This window comes from Eulemur rufifrons, chromosome 7 (assembly GCF_041146395.1).
Source record: "Eulemur rufifrons isolate Redbay chromosome 7, OSU_ERuf_1, whole genome shotgun sequence".
Lineage (NCBI taxonomy): Eukaryota > Metazoa > Chordata > Mammalia > Primates > Lemuridae > Eulemur > Eulemur rufifrons.
In genome coordinates this window covers 212,673,669-212,696,134 of record NC_090989.1, presented here as the reverse complement: position 1 = coordinate 212,696,134, position 22,466 = coordinate 212,673,669, and the positions used below count along the sequence as shown (strand labels likewise).

General features: G+C 40.3%; 1 protein-coding gene across 1 annotated transcript; it reads right to left on the bottom strand.

The window, feature by feature from the left end:
- Window positions 1-8,549: 8,549 nt before the first annotated feature.
- LOC138385940 (mannose-1-phosphate guanyltransferase alpha-like) lies at window positions 8,550-18,185 on the bottom strand. The gene is given in 3 exon segments (XM_069472114.1): window positions 8,550-9,465; window positions 17,134-17,248; window positions 18,028-18,185. Coding segments are annotated over 3 exon segments (1,047 nt in total). The 3' UTR covers window positions 8,550-8,691.
- Window positions 18,186-22,466: the final 4,281 nt, after the last annotated feature.

Here is a 22,466-nt window from a genome sequence, read left to right as displayed (position 1 = left end):
ATAAGTTGGCTCACAAAAATCTTCCTTCATCTGGTGGAAATATACCCTTATATAATACATCAAAGCTCTATAGCATTTAGTCCTGAGAATTTAGGAAAGCAGGAGACATAAGTTTCTCTTATTAAGAATATAGAACTTTAAGTAACTGTTTCATCCATGAAAGCTAATGATAGTATGCTTTGCCAAATCAATCCAACTGACTTTGTAAATTTTAATTTCCAAATACTATTTATCCTTTCAACTTTTCCAGAAGGCTGATAATGACGGGGGAATGGCAATGCCATTGTGTTCATAACACCCTCTATAACTGTTTTATGATTTGCCCAATATAGTGGGTCTCTGTGTCATCGGAGATCTTTTCAGAGATGCTCCAGAAGGAAAAACACATTTTTCAATAACCTTTTAACTACTTTTATATTAATAACATTGGTCTTCCTGCATGGAAAGCTTCTATACAACCAGAGAACATAAACTATTATAAGAACACACTTATATCCCTTTGAAGATGGCAATTAAATGAAATTGCTTTGTGAATGTTCAAATAATCTGTCAGCTAGCAGAAATGTAACACCCGAAGTTTTGCTTGTCTTCCCAGGATCATGGGCTTGACAAACCAAATGTTGGCCATAAATCATTTTAGTAATTTTAGCAATATTTATTCACAATTTAGATCATCTTGCCTATTTCCTGATGAGTGTGAAGTGCAAGGCTCTTAATAGAAGCTTCAAGGATTTAAGGATGACCAGGCAGCCATCTGGGCCCTCTGTGATAGCAATGTTTAGCATTAAACTTAAACTTATATTCTTTCAGATACCAATTTTGCCTTTCCAAATCAAGTACATTATACTGTTTATTAAATAAAATCAGAGGGGAGTTTACTTGGATCAATCTTAAGGAGTTCATTCAAATTGTACATCTTAACAATTTTAGCATTGGCTAACCTAGCATGAAAATCTGCCAAAACATTTCCTTGGCAATTAATTCTTGTTCTACTTGATCTTGGCTTAATTTCATGAACCAATATCATTAAGAGTTTCAGAAATTCCCACCCAGTCCAATGGCATGATCTTAAAGTTATCAAAAACTTGTACTCACAGTTCTTCCCACCAACCTTTTTGTAGATGAAACACTTTTTGGACTATAGACAATTTAAAATGCTTTTAGAGAAGAATCAAAACAATAACCTAATGACAAAGACTTAGAATGGCCATGTCAAAGCGTTATGACCAGCATTTGACAAGGAAGCTTGGTTATCTATTGCATACAGCATTTTAAGAAAATAACTAGAATTATGACTGATAGCATTATGCCAGTACTATTAGATTTCTATGAATTTCATACAATTTCTGAAGCACATTCATAAAAATAACTCAAAAAGGTTTGAAATACTTTATTATTTGACAATGCTTTCCATACAATTCAACACAAGAAACAAGCCTAATTAGTTTAAAATCTCTACAAGATGAGATCCATCCTGAGGCACTCCAGGGGCCCAACTAGAAAATCCCAAAGTCAACCCTAGATCAAAAAGACTTAATTTGAGATTTGATTTTGGGAAACTTGTCAGAAATAAATGTTCAAAACGCTTGATCAAGTCATTTAATCAAAGTGATAATACAGAAAGTCACAACAATAGAAAAAAATTCTAGCTCTTTAGTAGAAATGACTCAGTTTTCCTAAGCAATTGAAATACCCATTAAGGCTCCATTTCCTACTAAGAACAGATCAGTTCTCCAAGAAAACCTTATTTTAACATAGGGATCTAAATTTTATTTTTGCATAATTATACATATGATATTAATGCTCAGTTCTTAGAAAAAGTTATAATGTCCTTCTAATTTTAACCAGCTTGATCACATGAAATTTCTTTCACAAGATTCATCTTCTACAAACCCTCTACAACTTTCTTTTCCATTCAGTTTTACCTGTCATTCCTTCATTCATTCTGAAACCTGTAAACTAGACAAAATCACTCTTTTAATCCACAAAAAGTCTTTTATATTGTATAGATTCACTTATCAAAACATGTCTGACTTTCCTCATAAAGTTATTATTTATATTAATTATCATGTATTAGTTGTAATTTTATCAATTTCTAGTGACCTTAATTTCCAATGAAAACCCAGGAAGAAAGCAACTTTGAACTGTTTTAGAGCAGCATTTTGTAGATGAGCATCATTTCATAGTTTTTGGAGACATGTTCCCTTATAATACCCCTTTTATTATCAAACATTAAACTGAGACCGGCACTCTCTTTGGTACTAGATAAATGGCGGCAAACATAGCCAACACAAGGAGTCCAATTCAATCATTCATCTATTTGCAGATTTAGTGAGTGAAGAATCCTTTTTCTTCATAGAACTTAATACAATTACTAATTTTTTAACTTTTCTTATACCGTGTGTACATGTGCAACTGTTTCTTTTATGACACCACATGAGGGAAGAAAACACATCTACATTATTTGCCATTATATCCCTGGCCCTAGTAGAACATGTTATATGTTTTAATAGTAGATGGTCAAATATCTGTTCAATGAATGAATATGGCCATGCATTGGTTATCAGCCTCAACCAGCTCATCATCACATTACTTAGTGTTTTCCAAAAGTCAGGATACATTCCACATTGTCAATGAAAGCAGTGAACAGCTGTTTTCTCTTTAGAACAGCTTGTGTCAGCCTATCCCAATCACTGAAGGTAATTGGGAAATCTAATCAGAATCACATTGATCCTATCTTCAAATTCTTCAAAACACAACAAAATTGGAATGGTTGAGGAGCAAATTCAGTATTTTAACTTAAAAAATGAGTCATACATTTTATAGATATCACTTAATCCAACATAACATAATTTTAAGACCTCAAGTCACTCAAAAAGATTCCTGAAACTCATTTACAAGTTTCTATCCCATCTATATTCACCTAATTTACTCATTTTTAACAATTATATGTAAATTGTTTGTATAAGAGGTAACCACCATGGAAGGACTTCAGGAAATATTTCCGCAAGATATAGCACTGTTAAATTGATTATCAATACATAAGGTGAGGCTTTCTGTGTTCCCCTTATCTGCCTAAAGGCAGATCCTTGAAAAGGACTCAACTGTTATCAATCCTCTGAAAATTAATTTTAATCACAGAAAAGGAGATTTTTCCACACCCAGACAGTCCACATTATAAACAATCATCTATCCTTCTAAGGGCCTATTTACCTTTTTAAGAATGATTCACAGAGGGCAAGGATATTTTCTTTGCACCTTGACCATTTTACTTATTTCAGCAAGGTGGTTGAGTCAAGGGACCCTTGCCCTTTTCTTGATTGACTTGCCTAATTATTGCCCTAAGTTATGGTTACCTCAGTTACTCATGGTAATCTGATTTAAAGGCATAAGTAGGAAGCCTAGTTAAGATAAAATGGTCAGAAGCAAGGCTCGTTATATAGTCCCAAGTCTTTTTGCCTTCTCCCTTGTGAAAGCCTCTAGTAATTTAGTTCTTCCTCTCTTCCTGGCACAGAGAGGGAGACATCCCCGTAAGTGGAGACATCCTCCATGATGTAAGTTTCCTTCACTAAAGATAGGTCTCAAAATAACTAAAAGGAGACAGCTTCTCAACCCAGCCTGTCTTCTTTTAACTAAGTTACTGAATTCCTGGCAGAGGCCATTAACAAGCAGGGCATCTTCCATGCAAGACTATTACTATTGTTCTGAACTCAAGATTTTAGCTTAGGCCGGGCGCAGTGGCTCACGCCTGTAATCCTAGCACTCTGGGAGGCCGAGGTGGGCAAGCTCAGGAGTTCGAGACCAGCCTGAGCAAGAGCGAGACCCCATCTCTACTAAAAATACAAAGAAATTATATGGACAGCTAAAAATATATATAGAAAAAATTAGCCGGGCATGGTGGTGCATGCCTGTAGTCCCAGCTACTCGGGAGGCTGAGACAGGAGGATCACTTGAGCTCAGGAGTTTGAGGTTGCTGTGAGCGAGGCTGACGCCACGGCACTCACTCTAGCCTGGGCAACAGAGTAAGACTCTGTCTCAAAAAAAAAAAAAAAAAAAAGATTTTAGCTTGAAGCAGACTCTATTGATCTAAGGGCTCAACTTCTATAAACAACCTTTATTTCCCACTTCATTTCCTCTTTTAAAAGCCTCTGTACTAATTCAAAAATAGTTCCATTGTGTCTGTGGAGTTTTGGGTCCTTTTCTAGTGTATCTTACAAACAATTTTAGCCAAATTAATACTTTCTCATTGTGGCCACTGTAATTCCTAAACACCTGTGGCAAAGTGCACCCATTTCTCTTTAAACAACAACAACAAAAAAAAAAAGGAGAAAGTAAAGGTTCTGGGAGTTCTTATACATGAAGTTGGCTAGAGTTCCAAGTGGAGGCACTCAAGACCCTGGACCCTGGCCAGTTTGTCTGACCCCAGGCCAGCCACCACAAAGTCCAAAAATGTCATATGCCCTCTAACCCTGGATGGAGTTCCGGAAGGCAGGGTTCTAGGCTCCCTGCATCCAGGTGAACTCATGGCTTTCTGTCTTCTAGTAGCCTTACCTATGTACTGAACACAGCTCAGTTATTGTTGAGACTTCCAAACTCAGTCCAGATAAAAAAAAATTGCTCAAACTTGGATAGCTTGAAACAAATCCATGGAGCTTCAGAGTTTGAGAGAGGACACATCCACAGACCCCCAGATGCAGCAATAACACAGTGGACACAATAAGCTCAGCAGGTGCCTACTCCTGCCTAATTGGTGCTCCGGGGGTTGCTAAAGCTCTGCTTTGAGTCCTGCCAACTACACCAAAACTGTTAAAAGGATAAACCCTGGACAAGCTCAAATTTTAACAAAGTTTATTTGAGCAAAGCAAAACAAAACCAATTCACAAATTGAGTAGCCCACCTAATCAGAATAAGTTTAGAGAACTCCAACTAATAACTTGATCTGACAACATTCATAGGAAACGGAAGTTCAGTGCAGAGACGACTTAATTGGTTAAAGCTTAATTGGTTAATTGGTTACAGAGACTCTTACAACTAACTAAAGCTCAGCTGCCGTAGTTAAATTCTATATTGGTTTAGTTTGTTAGGCTTAGTTCGGGAGCCTCGTTCAAATCAATGGCTTTATTTAACATTCCATATGATAAACTGGGTATAATTAGGCTTGTAAATGCTTCTTTCGGTGCTACAATGAAATCAAAAGATCAGTTGTGCTTCCTACTTTAGGTAGCTTTGCTATTCTTGGTTGGCCCACAAAAAGTAGAGGGTGCCTTATTCTTGAATCAGCTCCTATGCTCATAATATTTAAACAGAACTGTCTCTTAATGTGAAGGAAACAACTTGCTTACAGCCAACTGTAGGAAACTGTGATATATTAATAGAAAAGTACACCAATCTATTGATGTTTTTCTTCCCTTTCTTACGAAAGAAACCTGCAAGATTCTTACATTCTCGTAATGTAGGCCTGCAAACTTGTTTGGAGATCAGATGTAGAATCAACATGATTAGAAAAAGGAAAGAAGAGGAGAAAAAGGATGCAGGAGATAAAGAGAAGAAAGAAAAACCTGAAAACAAAACAATCCATTTCTTGCTGCTGTAAGTGTAGTCCTTGGACTACCAACAATGACATCACCTTAGAACTGGTTTGAAACACAGAATCTCAAGATCTACCCCTGATCTACTATATGGATAATGTTCTGGTGCACTGGGCAGATCATTTTCACCTGCTGGTGTGCCCATTCCCTAGATGCCCTGAATGTTGACTGATAACAATGACTCACAGCTGGTCCTTTATCCAGAGAATTTCCCTTGGCCAAATGGGAGCATCCTCACCTGGAAAGTTACACAATACCCATCCCCATCACCCCACCCAACAAACTTCAGGTAATGACTAATTGGTACTGAGGAATGGAAGATTGTTCCTTCATCTCAGGCTGAGTCTCCTTGTTGCAATTTGTGTTCCAGAGATTCTCCATGGGTTCAGACTGAAGCTAGTCTCCGGTTGAGATTGCATTCATAAATAGCTTTTGTGCCCACTCTGCCAGGCTTCCCTCATTCCTTTTGTCCTAATAATATCCTCCCCAATCAGTCCTCCCCTCCCCCCATAAATCACTTAAATAAGAATCCCCATATCAGGCTCTGCTTTTAAGGAGCTCAACTTAAGTCAGTTTGTATCAGAAGTGAACCTAAGAAGCAGGCTCTAAGAATAGAATTTTGTTGGATCTGACTTGCCAGTTGGATCACTGGTGGGAGATGGTGCAGATAGTCTTTAGGATGCTGTGGCAGGCAACTGAGTCTTTCACCTGGGGAGGATGGGATGGGACACAGGTGGAGGGGATGTACTAAATGGTGCAATTTCTTAGGCTTTGAAGAGGTGTGGGAAATAGCAACTATAAAGACTGTGAAATTGAGTGGCTGATGCTAAGTGCCATTGATTTATTGAAGAAAGAAAATGACAGGCTCAGACCTCTTCATAATTTAAAGCAAAATGTGACTGTCAGAGGCCTCCTTGGCAGCATTTAAAAAGACTCTAATCTCTTGAAGACGGAGAGCAGAAACAGCTAAAGGTTAGAGACAGGACTTAAGTGTAACATTGTCAGAATCTTAGAGAATTTTTGCCCTAAGTAAATCTTGTATGACAATACAGGGCTCTGAGAGGGAAAGAGCAGGGCCCTAATATCTGAGATGGTGATATGTGGGTACATAAAGTTGTGAGTCTTGTAGCCTCAGTTTCTAAGAATCATCTAGGCCTGCAGAAGTGGCCTACTCCTTTTTGGAAGAGAGTTCATCACTACCTTGTTTAAGACTTATGTAGAGGCCCCAAGTGAGACAGTTGTCAACCGAGACCAGAAATGACCTCCTCAGAATCAGCTCTCCCCTCACGATCTGGGCACTAGGCCCTTAATTATATTTAAGTCTCAGCATAGCCAGTCCAGAGACATGCTGGAGCTGTTAAGGAATAAATAAGTAACACTAGAGTTGCTACAGGACCTGTACAGCACCATTGGCAGGAACCAGGAGAACATGTCTGTGAGTACATCCTGAGGGTGCTGGGTCTAGAAGAGCAGAATATAAAGCTGGATAAAGGAGAGTTTGCAACATGGGGTAAAACCCTCAGAATATAATTCCCCAGCAAGAGCAGTAGGTGATGGTTCTAAAACACTGCTGAGATGACTCTTGGAAGCCTAGAAAAAGCAAGAGCTGCAATTAAATCAAATAGATGTAGCAGAAGTACCATGGAAAACTATGAGGAAGAGCTCAAAAGACATAGAGAACTGAGTACGCTAGAGCAGATCTATTATACAGTTGACACTTGAACAACACAGGTTTGAACTGGGAGGGTCCACCTACATGCAGATTTTCTTCCACCTCTGAGACAGCAAGACCAATCCCCCTCCTCCTATTCCTCCTCAGCCTAGTCAGCGTGAAAACAATGAGGATGAGGACCTTTATGATGATCCATTTTCACTTAGTCAATAGTAAATATATCGTCTCTTTCTTAAGATTTTCTTAATAAAATTTTCTTTTCTCTAGCTTACTTTATTGTAAAAATACAGTATCTAATACATATAATAAATAAAATGTTAATTGACTGTTTGTGGTATTGGTAAGACTTCCAGTGAAGAGTAAGCTATTAGTGGTTAAGTTTCAAGGGAGTCAAAAATTACATACAAGCCAGGCGCGATGGCTCATACCTTTAATCCTAGCACTCTGGGAGGCCAAGGCAGAAGGATTACTTGAGGCCATGAGTTTGAGGTCACAGTGAGCTAGGAAGAGGCCACTGCACTCTAGCCAGTGTGACAGAGTGAGACTCTATCCCAAAAGAAACAACAACAACAAAAAAGCTATACACAGATTTTCAACTGTATGGAGTGGAAGGTTATGGACAACACTCCTAACCCCTGTGTTGCTCAAGTGTCAACTGTATAAGACTAGAAAATCCAACAGCTCTCTCTCAGGAGGGCCTGTAGAGTACTCTGTTTATTAAGGCAATACGAAGTGAACTGGGGGAGAACATACCAGCATCACCACAAAATATGCCCTCTGTGGGCTGAACACCTGGTAGGAGAGATGCTATTGCAGAATTTGTTTCCCTAGAAGCAATGGGGATGACAGGAACTTGGAAAGTATGATTAACAAAATCAGAATGGCAGTGGGAGGGTTTGACTTGCAATGATCTATAGTGACAGCTACATTACATGGTGGTGTTTCTAGAGACAGATAAATGGTCAGCCAACAAGTGTACAGTTTCATATATATATATATATATATATATATATTTTTTTTTTTTTTTCAAGAGAAATCAAGAATAAATGAGCAGAGGGCAGAGGTTTTCCTCCCCAAGGGGAAGTCAGGCCTCTTCCAAGGCCTGTTGGATATAAGAGCCAAATTTAATCTGATACCAGGAGATTCAAAATGCCATCTTGCCCCCCTACCTCTTAGTGTATGGGCATTAGGGGTTCAGGTAATAAATGAAGTTCTGGCTCAGGTCTGACCCTTCCCCCCCCCCCCAAGGTTCACGGGGTTTATTAGGGAGTTGGGAGGAAGGCCAGGAGTCCTGGGCCACCCACACTGCTCTCGGCATGTGAAGGTCCTGCCTGGCTTCCTCTGGTCCTTTCTGGACAGAGGCTGGCCAAGCAAGCAGCAGCCTCCATGGGAGCGGGTGGGAGTTGTGGGGGAGCCTTCTGGCAGCCCCCCTCAGAGGATGATCTGGTTGGTGAAGCTGCGGCTCAGCTCCTTGTGTGGCAGAACGATCGAGTTCAGGATGAGCACCTCGGCAGGGATCCGGACGCGGCAGCCCAGGATGGTGATGGCAGGCAGCAGCTTCCCGTCCTTGAGGATGCTCTCACTGTCCATGCGGGCCCGGGGGTCGCTGGGGTTGGGATCATTGGCGGTACCTTCCACGCTGGCCCAGCGCCCCACGGTGCTCCCCCAGCCCACGATGCTGTGCAGAACACACGTGTGCTCCTGTAACGTGGCTCCGTGGAGGACAATGCTCTCCCGGAGATGCACACCCTCGCCCACCATCACCCCCTTCCCAATGGAGACGTTGGGGCCCAGCACAGCCGATGGGGCCACTTTCGCCCTTGGGTGGATGTAAACATTTCCTCGGATTTGTGGACCTCCTGGCGTGTGCTTGGCCAGCCGTTCTGGGTGCATGAACTCGTAGCGGCCCAGATAAAGGTGGGAGGCCTAGAGCGCTGAACCTGCAGACTTGATCTGGCTCCAGATCCCGTCAGTGAGGTACACATATATCTGGCTTTGCCCTGCCAGGGCGGAGAACACATCCTGTTCCAGGCAGATGGTACCTGCCCTCGGCCACAAGCCTGGAGAATCCTCCAGTTGCCTATCCTGCTGATTGCACTGGAAGACATCCGGAAGAGGCTTCAGGGCTTCCGAGGAGAAGAGATAGATGCCACAGTTGGTGATGTCACTGATAAACGTGCTGGGTTTCTCCACATAGTGCAGGACCTACTGGGTCTATAGACCCACTTGGTTGTCATTTCCCTGGCCCCGAAATGTATAATTCAAGTGGATATATTTAGCAGTTGGCAGAAACCTCACATTAGTTTCTTGACCTATAAAGTAGGAGCAGTTGTAGTAGTGAAGCCAAATGGAAGCCCCTGAAACTGTCCTCACCTTCTCGAGCAATTAGAGTGAATAAAAACAATGTCATTTCACAGGATGACAACAAGGACTTAAGACATGCAGAACTGATATTCCCCACCACATTCTTATTTCATTCACCGGTCTGGTCCCTGAAATAAATAGTTGAATCTCCTGTACCAAATGTAGTTATCTTTATTAGGAAAGATTAACACAGCCTCAGATACATAGTATGTGGACACTGAACAGGCAAACCAAGCCATACTCACACAAAAAGATTAGTTTACATTCACGTGGGATATGTATTTATTGTCATATCCTGAGGTTATGTTAATTCTCATGTTCTCTGTCATGATATACATTGAAGGGACCAGGACTGTCTGGACAATTTTTTTTGGAAATTAATATCATATGAATTAAACCTGATGATCAAAAAGTGGCACATACTATGGGTGCCTTGGAAATGTACATGCAATCCAGAGAATGGGAAAAGACCTCACATTTCCTGCTACAAAGAAGGAAACCCAACAGTTCGTAGTCTTCTTGAGTTTTTTAGGCAGCATATGCTGCATTTGGGAATACTAAAACTCATTCATCATGTTGGGTTGAAAGCTGTTAGCTTTGACTGGAGCCAAGAAAAAGAAAGTGCTGTGCAGCAGTTCATCCTGTGGTTCTGGAAGTGCTGGCATTGGATCTCTATGACTCAGTAGGTTCTGTGGTGCTAGAGGTAAATGTGGCAGAGAAAGACACTATGTAGAGACTTTGGCAAGGCACGATATCATGGTCACAACAGACAGTCTTATGATTTGGTAGCAAAGCCATCCCACTCAAAAACCAGGTCCTGGAATGATACTCAGTCCTTGTAGGATCTAAGCCTCTAACCTTGAGAATTAAGTGATCATGCATCCAGAAATACTCATCATAAACTGGATAATTTCAGATCCACCAAATCATAACATCAGGCAGTTCTAGCAGCAATCCATAATAACATGGATGTGGTACATCCACAATCAGGCTCACAACTAAGGTGCACAGCCTGAAGGACACAAATAAGGAACATGCACAGCCTGCTCAGAACCCAAGCTTCTCTGGTGCCTTATCCTCAGCTCACACTTCAACTGCATGGGCATTTTCTATGACTAACTGATGGGAGAGGAAAAATACCAAGCTTGGTTCACAGATGGATCAGTTTAGTATGTGGATACAAATAAAAAAAAGGGGTAGTGTGCTGCTGGTGCACCATGTCCCTCTCAGGGGCAGCCCCAGAAGAGAGTATTGAAGGAAAATGTCTTTATTGGACAAAGCTTCGGACATCACATGGAGTGAGTGACACACTCAGAATGTAGAGAGAGTGGACCAAGGTAAAAATATAGATAGACAGACTCCATGAACAGGGAGAAATGGCTTATCTGGTGGGTTACTAACTTGGAAAGAATTAAATTAGATGACTAGTGATAAGGAGGTCTAGGGAAGTAGCAGGTGGGTGGACCTTTGAGAGTGAGCACAAAGTATGAGGATCTTTGTATCTTACGTTAATGCTGACCAGAGAGCATCCACTACAGAAGGGGCATTAAACCACCCAGTGGACTAGATGGCTTAGCCAGTAGATGTCTTCTAACGTTTGTTCTTGACCACCCCCAGTGCCTGCACACAGACTCATAAGGAAAATGGCTATGATGGCAAGGATGGAGGCTGCTCGTGAGCCAGACAGTCCCTCACAAATACTAGTACAGCTCCCCTCTACCTTGAATATTCCACCTACCAGCAAAAGAGATCAATACCAAGACCTCAGAAAAGTACCACTCCTCAAGGAAACCAAGCACTATAAGCTTGTCACTTATAGCAAGTTGATGTTTTTGGACTTCTTTCCCCTGGTAGTAGCAGCAATTCATCATTGACTGGAATCGACACATCTTCCAGGTGTGGCTTGCCTTTCTTGTCCACCTGCCATAGCCAGCACCGCTATCCAAGGACAGACAGAGTGTCTGATTTACCAAAGCTGTCTCAGACAAACACAATTTACCTAAAGAGGTGCTTGCAACCAACGTTCCACTAACCCTCTTATAAGTTTTCCTAAAAATAACCAACCAAAATTCTACAGAATTTGCCTTTAGAAGGCATAAACTGAATATGGAAAAGTGAAGAGAGATGCAAGAAGTTTTTAGTAATGAACACTAGTGGTTCCCCAATCAGATTACTTCTCCCAGGCATTGTACATGTTACTATCAGCCTATAACAACTCATGGCTGCCCCCATCTCCAGAGAATTGCCTCTGTCCAAACAGGAGCTGCCTTGACCAGTAGACTATGCCTTGTCACCCTCTGGGGTGGACCTCAGCCAATGAGTGACTAACTCTGGGTACAAAAGGCCAACCATCTGAACCGGGATAAGCTCTCTAGTACAATCTAGTGCTTAGACACAGGCATCAGACAGGTTATGAAATCACAGGCAAATGATTTAATAATTCTTTAAGCTTCGGTTTCCCAATCTATTAAAAAAAATTATGAAAGTAACCATCCCATAAGGATTTTTAAGGATTGCATAAGCTAATTTAGATAAAGTACTTAGAAGAGTAACACTCAATTAATGATGTTCATGCTGTTATTTTTAAGGCTAAAAAGCAAATCAAAAACTTATTTTTATAAAGAAATTCTATCCTGTAGCATTCTTCAGCCCAAGTGTTGAAAAGGAAGTCCCTGCTAGAATTCTTTAGGTTCATAATTCTAGAAAAATAATTGTAAAAGTATGTGTGTGAGTGTGTATGTGTCTATATGTGTGCATATGTGTATTTATTATGAATTTATGTGATGTGCATATCTGTGCATGTTGGGAGAGAACCTCTCCTACTGTAAAACAGGTGCATGAGTAGGAAATATATGTGCCATGGAGTCAGGACCAGCTACACAATTTGCAGGCTCCAGTGCAAAACAAAAATGTTGAGTCTCACATTCAAAAATTATTAAGAATTTCAGGATGGTGAGAGCAGAACATTAAACCAAACATGGGGCCTTTCTGAGCCTGAGCCCTGGTGACTACACAGGTCCCACACTTGTGAAGATGGCCCTGATTGGAGAACATGCAAGATTGTACATTTAAGGAGGGGTGTGATTAACAATGTGGGTAGGACATCCTATATTTTGTCAACAGCACAAACATTTGACAGACATGCATAATTCCTTAAAATATTCATAAAATTATGGTCTAAGTTGATTATTGACAAAGCTCAATTCATCAGAAATATATGTATATATCTCCAAGTGCTCATAAATTCAGGGCAATGACTCTCTTCTCAGAGATGGTATCTGTTTTATAAATGCATGCACACACCTAAGAAGCCACACAACTTCTATTTGCCCTGTAATGCATGGCATATTTTGATCTTCTTTTCTTTGTTGAGTAATATCTTATTCCCACCTAGTACTGTTTCCAGATAACAACTTATTCAAAAATTATGAAAAGAAAAAATGAAAGCAAGTATCAATGATGGAGTGAAATCAATCTCTCTCTCTCTCTCTCTCTCTCTCTCTAAATCTGAAGTTTTCTATGGAAAAACATGCTTCTGAGAGTTGTAAATAGTGTATATAGTGCAGTGTGCAATATCAGAGGGCACATTAGAACATGACAGCCAGGTAGAGTGTTTAAAGCCAGACATTAATAGCTTTTATGTCAAATAAAATCTTCCATTGGAAGATTTCTGATGACAGAATATTCTGGTGACAGAATATTCTGATTAAAGGTAACTGGGAGACATGAAAAAAATCAATAGTGCTTATAAATGATGGTTAGTTTCAGCAGCACACACATGAAGGAGTCGGGAAGGGAGAAGCTCAGTCTTAGAAGAGAACCACAGATTAAACAAAGTAGATATACCTATTTCCTTCTCAGGAGAGTTCTTCTAGGAGAGGGTTAGGAAACTGCAGTATTCCTTCTGAATCATTACAGCAGCTGTTTATAAATATTCTATTGGTCCAATTTGGGCACATCCTAATGTCCATCTGTTAGCAGGATAGATGATGTAATTCCCCAGTTAATACTAATTGTGACATTGCTATACAAGAAAATGTCTGAGTGATTGCAGAGAGAATTGACTCAGCACCTGTGGCTTTGGTTTACCTGGAGAAAGCTGGTGACAAGCACACACACAAAAAATAAGCTTTGTCTGCAGCCAAGGGGAACAATTAGAGTAGGCCTAGCAAGAAACTGCATTAAGCATGTTTCTTCCTGCAGGCGCCTGAACTCCAGGAGAAATCTCATCTCTCTCCCTGTCTTCTTCCTGCCCAGCTTCCTCTCTTTTTTTCAGACACATACACACTCAGACACACACTTTTATAATCTGATATTTTTCATTTAAAAGACATGCATCAATGTCTAAGTGGAATTACATATGCTTACTCTGGCTTTGACTTGCACCTGTGAATCAGTCTTATGCCAGTAAACCTAACCCAATAGTAATGACCCACAGTTTCCAGCAATAGGACTCTTCTGCAGTTGTCTTATAACATAAGAAACTCTGGTGGTTGTATTGGGTTTGTAAAGCAAGGTAGCTCTTGTAAAAATAAAAGAGTGGGGAGAAATAGCTCTTCCTTAGAGGAATTTTATAGTTCAAAGTCAGATTGCTTTATGTGTCTTTTTTTTTTTTTTTTTTTTTTTTTTTTTGAGAAAAGTGACAAACAAGAGAGTGAAGACAAGCAACTGATAGAGAAGGACTTAGCTAATTTGAGAGGCCTGGCATAGTACAAAGGAAACAGGAAGCTGATGTTCAAGAAATACACCCCATGCCCTGTGTATACTATACTATACCATAGAGAAAATAGGAAACTGATGTTTAATAAATACTTCCCATGCCCCATGCTGGCCATTTTGCAATAAGTAGGCTTTAGTTTTCATATTTTTCTAGAAAAGACTGAAGTTCAGAGAGGTTGAGTAACTTGTCCAAGATCTGCAGCTAGTAAGTGGCATATCCCTGGTTCAGTTCCAGAACTGTCTTTCTTGTAACATCATGCTGCATTGGGAGCAGTCCCATGGGGAGGGAATGCCACATACCACACACCAATGGTTCCACGAGATAATTAAGACATGACAAAAAAGTGCAAATGGAACTATTCTCTGTAATCTTCCTCTGCCAGGAGGCTGGGTTGTGGGCCTGGAGGGAAAGCGTGGATGATGGGACACACTTGCTCTGTGCTATGGCTGCCAAAGGAAAGACCCCTGTGAAGAAAAGACTATTAACAATCTCAGCTCCATTAAATTTAAAGCAGCTGCTAACAGTAGGGGCCTTTACATTGTCAATTATATGAATTTTCCTATTACTATGTCATACCAAGGAGCAATTATAGCACATTCATCAAACCCTGCTTCCGCCTCTCTGGTTCTGTCCATTAATGCCACAGTGGCAGGCCTTAGAAATCCTCAGAGACAAATCTGACACGCAGACTTTAATTGTTTCAAGGATTTGTGGTCAGAAACAACACTAGGTGAGTAGTAGGGGGTCAATTACACAATTAGATAGTGACAGGCAGAGGCCAGCTGAACCCACACAACACACCAAATATTTATATATCAGTCCACTTCACAAAGTGCTTTGACATCTACTATTTCACTTCAGGTTGACATCTATCCCATTAACTGGTCTTGGAAATATTTAATTATTCTGCCTCCAACACAGTGGAAGAAATGAAGACCAGAGAGTCTTCTGGTCTTCACTCTCTGACGGCAGAGACTAAACCTCAGAGAGATGGTTCCTGTGTAGTCTGAAACACATTGAAGGAGCAGAGCAGCAGCGAATGACCAGTCATATCTCATTGTGCTACATTCTGAAGAAAGGGAATAAACTGGTCCAACGAAAGAGAGAAGTGTGGAAGAGGAGAGCTAGAGAAGAGGGACAGAGCAAAGGAGGGGTGAGCACTAAGCAGAGCTGACTGAAGGCGGGTCCTACTTAGCATGAAGTTGTTCTTCCACATGGTGTGGTGTGCACTAAACCACAGCCGCACAAAGACAGAGAGACAAACTTCCAGGCCCATGAGGAGGAAGGAAAGAAAAATTAGTTCTCTCTGGTAAAATTTGACTTCAGATAAAGCCTACCTAGTCTTCAAAAGGCAGGTTCTCCACGGCCACAGCACAGTTTTGAAATCTCCAGAGAAACGCCCTCTGCGCGAGATGATCCCTTCCAGTTCTGTGCAGGAAAGCTCTCATGGAGCAGCTACCTACGTTCCAAGTTCCTTTTCTAAACATGTGGTAGGTACTGAAGTGAGCAGTAAAATTTTCCTTCCCTTTAGGAAATTCACCACTCCTGGAAGTGACCAAAACGTTGGCAGATTATGTAATATAGCACCGTCAGTGACAGAGGTGAGCCCAGGAGCACAGAGGAGGAGGAGCACCTACATAATCCCAGGGGAGCTGTCTCATGTGATCAGTAAAAGCTGATCAGGTTAAAAAAAAAAAAAGAGTGGGAAAGACTTTCCAGCAGAAGGAATAGCATAAGATTCAGATTCTGCTCTACCGCTTGGAAGAGCATTAAGGAAGATGATGGAAGAATAAGCCAGTTTTAGTGAACAGATGCTTCTGCTCAGATCCCATACAACTCAAGCAATAGGAAGCCTTAGTGTGGTGGCAGGGTGTCCTAGGACAGAGGAGCTAAGCTGCCTTCGTCTGCTTACCACTGCATCTGGTTGGTCCCGGGGACACACTGACCCCCTTTCTGCTTTGACCAAGATGTGAGCAGATCCAATATTCTTTTAGTTTGAGTGTGATAAGCATCAAAAGAAACTAAGAATAAAACAACTCTAAAAAAAAGTCAGGATTACAAACCAACTCATCAGTTATCTATTACTACAAAACAAAGTACCCTGAAAATGAATGGCTTAAAATAACCATTTCATTTTGTTCCCGATTTTGTGAGTCAGAAATTCAGAATGAACTAGGCTGGGTGGTTGGTCTCTGATCTACCTTAGCCATGGTGGCTGGGTCTGGAGAATCCACTTTCTAGGTGGCCTCCGTACTGTATATTGGGAGCTTCAGAATTCCTTGATGCATTCTCTCCCCCAGCCCCCTCCACATGGCATCTTATTCTCCAGGGTTTACTCATGTGGCTCAGGTTTCCCACAACATGATAGTCTCAAGGTAATCTTCCTTCCTGCATAGCAGCTGGCTTCAGAAAAACAGGGGAGAAATTGGCAATCCTCTGTCTATACACTTGCAACTTGAATAACATCACTTTTGCCATGTGCTATTTGTCAAAGCAGACATCATCCATTCCAGATTCAAGGGGAAGATAAATGGATCCCTCCTCTCAATGAAAGGATTGTCGAAGAACGTGTGGCCGTCTTTAATCTGCCATACTAATTCAATAAAGATTTGGCCAAAATCTGACTTCATTAAACTGCGGAGCATTCGGAGCAGTCATCCCCTGACTTCTTATTTCTCATCATGATGAAACAAAATGCAGAACTGACATCCTAAGTTCCTTTTCACAAGTGGTTGCAACAACTTTATATAGCGGCCCCCACAGAAGGAACCGGGAGACAGGGTGCTCACCGCAAAGGGGTCTGCCCACACCTCTATCTGCGTGTCTCCTTTGCGGCTCGTGTCGCAGATGAAATACGAAGAGTGAGCTGCTGTGAGAGCCACACAACCCTCCTCACCCACCTCCCTGTAAATAATTTCTAGAACTTGGCCATTATGCTAACCTTCTTAGTTAGCCGAAATGTATAATTTTGAGTTTGAATCCTGCTTCTTTGGTACCAGAGTCACTGGCAGAAAAATCCAAGACCTAATTTTCAGTATTTCTTTATAGGGAATTCCCCATCAGAACCATTCTCAACATGTGGTGTAGTGTGATTAGGTGGAATCAGTATTTAAAACTTTAAAAAATGCCTTAAATATTCTTCCATCATAAATAATTGTTGGAGTTAAGACTGGAGCCCTGGCCATCTAACCATCTGACTTCAAAACGCATCTTTCTACTATCTGTAGCTGGCTTCCTAATGCAATTTAAAAAACAGTCTCAAGAGGAGGACAGGGATGAAACACACCATGGCTGCTGAGTAAGCCTAGGAGCTGCCACTGCCTACAAATCCTTTCCAGATGCCAAAAGTGGCCTTGACAGTCGAGCAGACAGGGCACCTCCAGGGAGCTGCTAATGAACACAGGGCCTGGAGAAGCTGGGGAGGATTAAAGGGAAGCAAGCTACAATATCAATAGTTGCTTCCTGTCTCTGGCTACTGCTCAGGGGCTCTTAGGGTGGCCTTAGGCAAATTTTCAGAGTAGGAAGCTTGTCTTCTAGAATTCAAGTTTTTCCTCCCTTAACTTACTCTGGAACTCCACAGCTTATCAGTCCCCTGACCGTTGTCACCACAGGTTTTTTAATGTCCTGATGCCCAGTAACCTCAGGCTCCTCCCTTCACCACCGAATCACTGCCACTTCCTCACCTCGGTAGAGAGTGGCAGAGAGGAATGGCTCCAACACCTGCCGTTTGCACTCGGGTGCACTTTCCCTTCAAGGGAGAAGTTGTGCTTTCACCTCCTCCTCTTTCCTCTTCGCTGGCCTCCCCCAAGCCAAGTAACAGAGGAAGCAGCCATTGGGTCATAACTCCATCGCAAGAAATGTGATGTTTAATCCAAAGATGCTTTAATCAAAGGATTTAAAGGAACAAGGAAAAAGAGAAGCAATTAAATCTCATTTTAGTCAGTAAACAGTATCTTTCTTTTTTTTCTTTTTTCTTTTCTTTTCTTTCTTTCTTTTTTTTTTTTTTTTGAGGTGGAGTCTCGCTCTGTCACCTGGGCCAGAGTGCCGTGGCATCAGCCTAACTCACAGCAACCTCAAACTCCTGGGCTCAAGTGAGTAGCTAGGACTACAGGCATGTGCCATCTTGCCAGGCAAATTTTTTTTCTATTTTTAGTTGTCTGGCTAATTTCTCTCTATTTTTAGTAGAGATGGGAGATCTCGCTGTTGCTCAGGCTGGTCTCGAACTCCTGATCTCAAGCGATGCTCTCACCGTGGCCTCCCAAAGTGCTAGGATTACAGGTATGAGCCACCACACCCTGCCTTCAGTAAACAGTTTCTGAGAGCAAGTAAAATTTTAGAGTGTCTTTACAAGGCTGTGGCAATGAATTGTAAGAATCCTTCCACACACTGTGAATTACTTTTCTAGGTAGGAATAATATTTTTAAAGATTGAATTAATAATGCTTTATGCATTCAATTTATCTTATCTAAAAGTGAATAAGAATGAAGATAGGACAAGGACTGAGGTCATCTGAATGTAATCCCATGGTCTTTCTCCTCTCGCAGATTTTCCTATTGCGCTAGCTTTCAACAGTCTCTCAGAAACAAAATGAACTTTTCCAGATCTCTTTATGATTTAACAAGAACTTTCATATACATGTTTTCGCATGCTCAAAGGTAATGGGGATTGGTTCAAGGATTCTACTTTGTTTCAATCAGGTTAGAGAACTCCAAAATCTTAGTGGCATAACCCAACAAAAGTTTATTTCTCATATACACCCAAGTCCAAAGTGGGCCAACAGAGAAGCCCTGTTCTTCATAATCCTTTGGGAATGCAGGTTGAGACAGCTACATCTTGTATATGCCTTCACAGGTTCTAAGGCAATTAAAAAGAAGATGCTAAACTCCACACTGGCTCTTAAAGCTCCCACCTGGAAGTGACACAAATCTCCACCACTCACATCATATTGGCCAAAGCAAGTTGCGTAGGCTATATCTAAATTCATAAGGGAAATACTACCCCACCATGTGTCTGGAAGGAGAAGAGATGGGATATTTGTGAACAACCAAAATTACAACCACATACACAAAACAGAAGTAAACATGAGCGAAGCTTAAATTAAACATTAGATAATTTAATAACTCAGTTATAATTCATTTAAAACCCATTTTTAGTTTATGAGTAGACACTAACAAAAAGAAGAGAAAACCTAAGAGTGAGCACAGTTCACAACAAGAAGGAAATCAGGGATAAACCATTTTTCAAATAATCCCTCAAGTTGTTCACAAGGATAACTGATAGTTAAGCATGTGTAAATATTTTTTATGCCACTGATGCCTGCTTCCTAGTTTAAAATATTAAACCATGTTAAAACCAACAACCAAGAATACTAAACTGATATTCAAGACTTCTAAATTATCTCAAGGGGAAATTTATTCTAAATATCAACCAGGTAAGGGAGGTGGTTGAAAATTTCCTCTATTTTTGTGAAAATTTTTGTGAAAATTTTGTTGAAACGTTACTGTATAGCAGCTCATTAATTTCAGGATATTGAAACTTACATTGTTTAAATATCCACAATTTGCATGGGAATTTATCACTCATCGTTGCCTAAAATCCACATAACAACTAAGCAAAATAGGTCATCCTTACCCTTATCTGCATTTCATAGATGAGGACACTAAGGATTTGAGATTTTTCTTTAATTTCAAAATTTTACAGGGATACAAACATTTAGGTTACATATATTGCCTTTGCACTGCCTGAGTCAGAGCTACAAGCATGCCTCTCTCCCAGACAGTGCACACTGCACCCATTAGGAGTGCATTTACCCATCCCCACCTCCCCTTTCCCACCTACCAAACACCCCATGAATGTTACTTCATATGTGCACATAGTGTTGATAAATTAGTACCAATTTGACAGTGAGTAGGTGTGGTGCTTGTTTTTCCATTCTTGTAATACTTCACTTCAAAGAATGAACCACCAGCTCTATCCAGGATAATATAAGAGGTATCAGTTCAGCATTTTTTATGGCTGAATAGTACTCCATGGTATACATATACCACATTTTATTAATCCACTTGTGTATTGATGGGCACTTGGGTTGTTTCCACACCTTTGCAATTGTGAATTGTGCTGCTATAAACATATAAACATTCCAGTGCAGATGTCTTTATTATAGGATGTCTTTTTCCTTTGGATAGATGCCCAATAATGGGATTGCTGGACCAAATGGTATTTCTACTTGTATGTCTTTGAGGTATCTCCATATTACTTTTCATAGAGGTTATACTAGTTTGCAGTCCCACCAGCAGTGTATGAGTGTTCATATCTCTCCGCATCCATGCCAACATTTGTTGTTTTGGGACTTTTTGATGAAAGCCATTCTCACTGGAGTTAAGTGACATCTCATTGTGGTTTTGATTTGCATTTCCCTGATGATTAGAGATGTTGACCATTTTTTCATGTTTATTGGCTATTAGTCTATCTTCTTTTGAAAAATTTCTGTTCATGTCCTTTGCTCACCTTTTAAAGGGGTCATTTGATTTTTTTTTTTTTTGCTGATTTTCTTGAGTTCTATATGGATTCTACTTATTAGCCCTTTATCAAATGTATATCATGCAAATATTTTCTCCCATTCTATAGGTTGTCTATTCATTCTAGTGATAGTTTCTTTGGCTGTGCAGAAGCTTTTTAATTTGATCAGGTCCCATTTATTTATTTTTGTTGTTGCTATGATTGATTTTGGGGTCTTCATAAATTCTTTGCCTAGGGAAATATCTATAGGAGCTTTTCCAACATTTTCTTCTAGAATTCTTATGGTTTCTTGCCTTAGGTTTAAGTCTGTTATCTATTGTGAGCTGATTTTTGTGAGAGGTGAGAGATGCAGATCCTGTTTCAATCTTCTACATGTGGCTATCCAATTTTCCTAGCATTATTTATTAAATAGGGATTATTTTCCCCAGTGTATGTTTTTCTTTGCTTTGTCAAAAATCAGATGGCTATATGAGGATAGTTTTATGCCTGGGTTCTCAGTCCTGTTACCTTGGTCTATGTCTCTATTCCTGTGCCAGTACTATGCTGTTTTGGTTACTATAGCCTTGTAGTATAGCTTGAAGTCTGTTAAATTGATGCTTCCCAGTTTGTTCTTTTTGCTTAAGGTTACTTTGGCTATACGAGGTCTTCTCTGGTTCCATATGAAGCATATAATTATTTTTTCTAGATCTGCAAAAAATGATATTGGTATTTTAGTAGGGATTGCATTGAATCTTTAGATCACTTGGGTAGTATAGACATTTTAACAATGTTGATTCTGCTGATCCATGAGCATGGTATGGTTTTCCATCTGTTTACATCCTCTGCTATTTATTTCCTCAGGGTTTTGTAATTCTCCTTGTGGAAGTCCTTCACCTCCTTAGTTAAATAATTCCTAGGGATTTTATTTTCTTTGTTGCTATTGTGAAAGGTAATGAGTCTTTAATTTGGTTCTCAGTTTGACTGTTGTTGGAGCTTAGAAATGCTACTGATTTCTGTACATTGATTTTGTAATCTGAGACTTTGCTGAACTTATTTGTCAATTCTAGTAGCCTCTTGGCAGAATCTTTGGGGTTTTCTAGATATAAGATCATATCATCTCCAAACAGCCATAGTTCAACCACTTCTGCCCCCATTTGGATGCCCTTGATTTCCTTCTCTTGTCTGATTGCTCTGGCTAGGACTTCCAGCACTATGGTGAATAGAAGTGGTGATAGAGGGCAACCTTGTCCAGTACCAGTTCTAAATGGGAATATTTTCAATTTTTCCCCATTCAGTGTGATATTGGCTGTGGGTTTGTCATAGGTGGCTTTTATAATATTGAAGTAAGTCCTGTCTATGGCTATTTTTTTAAGCATTCTTTTCATACAACAGTGCTGAATTTTGTCAAATGCTTTTTCTGTGCCTATTGAGAGGATCATATGCTCTTCGTTTTTACTTCTATTTATGTGGTGAATTACATTTACAGATTTGCATATGTTGAACCATCCCTGCATCTCTGGGATGAAGCCCACTTGATTGTGATGGATTATTTTTTAGATGAGGAGCTGAATTTGTTGTGCTAGGATTTTATTGAGATTTTTGCATCCTTATTCATATGGGACAT